This window comes from Triticum urartu, chromosome 1A, assembly GCF_056163025.1.
Source record: "Triticum urartu cultivar PI428250 chromosome 1A, HENAU_Tu73, whole genome shotgun sequence".
NCBI lineage: Eukaryota > Viridiplantae > Streptophyta > Magnoliopsida > Poales > Poaceae > Triticum > Triticum urartu.
This window is the reverse complement of record NC_141873.1, coordinates 243,787,163-243,790,860: the sequence shown is the minus strand read 5'-3', so window position 1 is coordinate 243,790,860 and position 3,698 is coordinate 243,787,163. Positions and strand designations below refer to the sequence as shown.

General features: G+C 49.8%; 1 protein-coding gene across 1 annotated transcript; it reads right to left on the bottom strand.

Annotated features, from left to right (window-relative positions):
* Nucleotides 1–1,381: 1,381 nt before the first annotated feature.
* Nucleotides 1,382–1,882, bottom strand: LOC147990711 (uncharacterized). The gene has a single exon (XM_087538362.1). The coding sequence runs from the start codon at nucleotides 1,880–1,882 to the stop codon at nucleotides 1,382–1,384; it is 501 nt and encodes a 166-aa protein (XP_087394488.1).
* Between the last annotated feature and the right edge of the window lie 1,816 nt (nucleotides 1,883–3,698).

Here is a 3,698-nt window from a genome sequence, read left to right as displayed (position 1 = left end):
CCCACTTTAGCGTCCACTTGTTTGTACCCTTGGTGGACTGAACGCGCCTAAGAACAAGGTCGCATTCCTCAAGGCTCCGGGCATGAACCCTGCGGCTGTGATAGCGACTCAAGGCTTGCTGGTAGCGGGCAGCACGCGTAGCAGCCCGGAGACGGTTCTCCTCAAGTAGCACAGTGTCATCACGCCTGTGTTGTTCTTGCACTACTTCATCATAGGCAAGTACTTGAGGTGACCCATATATGAGTTCTCGCATCACTTCAGCGTTCACTCTCCCATCTTGTCCGTTGCTTCTGGGATGGGCAACAGAGGCGAATGAGACTTTGCTTCCGAGGGCATGAATGTATTGCATGAAGGCGCAGCTTGTGAATTGGGTGCCAGTGTTAGTGATGACTCTGGCGTGTACTCTAAAATGACACACCAATCCTTTCAAGAACTTGATAGCTGACTGTGCGATCACCTTCATCACAGGCTCCACTTCCGGCCACTTTGTAAACTTGTCGATTGCAATGTATAAGAATTCAAAGCCCCCGGTAGCACGGGGGAAGGGCCCCAAGATGTTGAGCTCCCAAACCGAAAATGGCCATCACAAAGGGATCGTTTGGAGAGTTTGAGCAGGCTGATGGATATTCTTGGAGTGGAACTGGCAGGCTTCACATTTGGTGACTAGCTCAATTGCATCTTGGAGGGCCGTGGGCCAGTAGAAACCTTGCCGGAAAGTTTTTCCAACCAGGGCCCTCGATCCAATATGGGAGCCGCACATGCCTCTGTGTATCTCTTCTAATAGTTCCTTCCCTTATTCCCAGCAAATGCACTTCAATTTCACACCGTTGGGCCTCCTTCTGTATAGTGTGTTGGCGACGAACTGATAGATACTGGCCCTCCGGGCTACTCTTTCAGCTCCTTCTTGCTCTTCGGGGAGTTCTCCTGTTTGGAGGTAATGGACTATGTGCCGCGCCCAAGTTCGATGCTAAGGCTCGACAACAAGGATCAGTGGCACCTCCTCGTTCACGGGTGCGCATGCCTCAACCACAAAGACTGGTAGTTTGGCGGGAGGGTGCTGCTCACCGGGTGAAGTGGAGTTGTTACCTCCAAGTTCTCTGCCGGGGGATTTGGGAAGCTCTGACGGGAGAGGCTTGCCGGAGTCCAGTTTCCTCCTCTTTCTGGCCATTGTTGTCAGGGATACGAAAGGCTGAGTCAGATGGAGAACAAAAGTCCCTGGTTCCACGGGGAGTTTTTACACAACACATTTTGATAGATGATCAACAATGTTGTTTTCCGCACGTGGCATGTGCCCTGTTTGCAATACATCAAAGCACTCCTCCAACTTTCTCACTTCCTTCACGTATGCCTCCATCAATGGGCTTTGATAATCCTTGTTCACCTACCTCACCACAAGTTGTGAGTCTCCATGAATGATCAACTTCTTGATTCCCAATTCTGTCACGATTCTGAGCCCGGCAAGGAGTCCTTCACACTTTGCAGTGTTGTTGGTAGCCATCTCGTAGGGGAAATGCATTTGAACCGCGTACTTGAGGTGCTCCCTAGTGGGTGCGATGAGAAGCACGCCAGCTCCGGCACCTTGGAGGGAGGAGGCACCATCAAAGTACATGATCCATTCTTGGGGTTCTTCATTGCTGGGGATAACTGTCTCCAGCACTTCTTTGTCAGGGGTAGGCGTCCACTCCGCAATAAACTCCGCCAGTGCTCTCCTCTGAATAGTTGACGTGCTCTCAAACTTCAAACTAAACCTGGATAACTCCAAAACCCATTCCACTATTCTACCAGTGGCCTCAGGGTTCCTCAGTATGCGTTGCAAGGGGAAGCGGGTGACAACTGTGATCTCGTGGGCTTGGAAGTAGTGGCACATTTTTCTTGAGGCCATGATAAGTCCAAAGATCAACTTTTGCACGCAGAATACCTCAATCTAGCCCCCTGAAGCAGGGAGCTGACAAAGTATACTCGCCACTACACCACCTTCTTCCTTGCCAGGATCCTGGAATTTTCTCCGTTGCCTCGCTCCTATTTGTCTTGATCTGACTTCGAACTTGCCGGGATGAGCTCACTTTCCTTTCCAGAGGAAATGGTAGTCGCGGCTGCTCCTTCATCTACTTCCCACTACGCCACCAACGCTACACTAACCACTTGATTGGTTGTCGCTAGGTATAGTAGCAACGACTCTTGTGGTTTAGGATTGACTAAGGTGGGAACAGAGGAAAGATAGGTCTTCATATGTTGCAGCACAACATCTGCCTCCAGGGTCCACTCCATGGGCCCTGCATTCTTCAAAATTTTGAAGAACGGAAAGGCATGCTCGACAGACTTGGAAATGAACCTGCTTAGCACGGCAACACATCTAGTCAAATGCCTCACATCCTTAACTGTCTTGCGAGCTTGAATTTGCTTGATCACCTTGATCTTGTCGGGGTTGGCTTCTATCCCCTGGTGGGACACAAATAAACCAAGTAGCTTGCTGGAAGGAATGCCAAACACACATTTCTCTGGGTTCAGCTTCAAGTTGATCTTGCGTAGATTTGTGAAGGACTCTTCCAAGTTCTAAATGGAAGTTGATTTATCCTTGGTTTTGACCACTATGTCGTCCATGTAAGCTTTAATATTCCTATGCAGTTGGGACTCAAAACAATTTTGCACTACTCTTGCAAAACTGGATCCAGGCTCTTTTACCCAAAAGGCATTTGTACGAAATAGTATGTGCCACATGGGGTTATGAATGCGGTCTTCTCTCTGTCTTCCTTGGACATGAAAATCTAGTGGTACTAGGCATCCAAGAAAGAAAGAAGGTCGCACCCAGAGGTGGAATCCACAATCTGGTCAATGTGCGGCAAAGGGAACGGGTCCTTCAGCATGCTTTATTCAGATCTGTGAAATCTATGCAAAGCCTCCATTTCCCATTCGCCTTGCGCACCACCATTGGGTTTGCCAACCACGTGGGATGCAACACTCCTCTGACCAAACTAGTAGCTTCAAGCTTCTTGATTTCTTCGGCAATGAACTAATGCCGCTCCAAAGAATGCTCTCGTACCTTTTGTTTGATGGGCCGGGCATGAGGCAGACAACATGGTGGTGCTTGATTACCTCCCTGGGAACACTGGGGATGTCAGATGGTTGCCAGGCAAACACACCGACATTCGCCCACAAGAAGGCAATGAGCGCGCTTTCCTATTTATCGTCAAGGGTGGAGCTGATAGTAAACGTACCATCAGCACCAACCAGCCCTGCCAGGACCTTCCTCACAGCAGGCGCAACAACCTTGATCTCTTGCTATTGGAACTTTCCGGCAAGTCATCGACAGGCGCAGCGCACTCAGGAGAGGCACGCTCCCTGGACTCCTTGCCAGTATCCTTGCTAGCTTTCTTCCCTTTCTTACTTTCCTTGGCGGGAGCAGGAGCTTCCGCGGCCTTAGCACCGACTGCTTCTCGGTACATCTTATCCACACATATAATTGCGTCCTTCTTGTCTGATGGAATGGAAATGATGCCCATCAACCCTGGCATCTTCAGCGTGTTGTAGGCATAATGGGATGCCGCCATAAATTTTTCCAGGGCTGGACGACCAAGGATTCCATTGTATGGCAGGGGGAGATCAACCACATCAACCACAATCTTCTCAGTCCGGTAGTTCAACTCTCCCCTAAATGTTACCTACAGTGTGATCTTTCCCTTAGGAAGACTCCTGTCGGG

Coding starts and splice junctions, on each gene's coding strand:
- LOC147990711 (XM_087538362.1), bottom strand. CDS start 1,882: ATGGCCTCAAGAAAAATGTGCCACTACTTCCAAGCCCACGAGATCACA.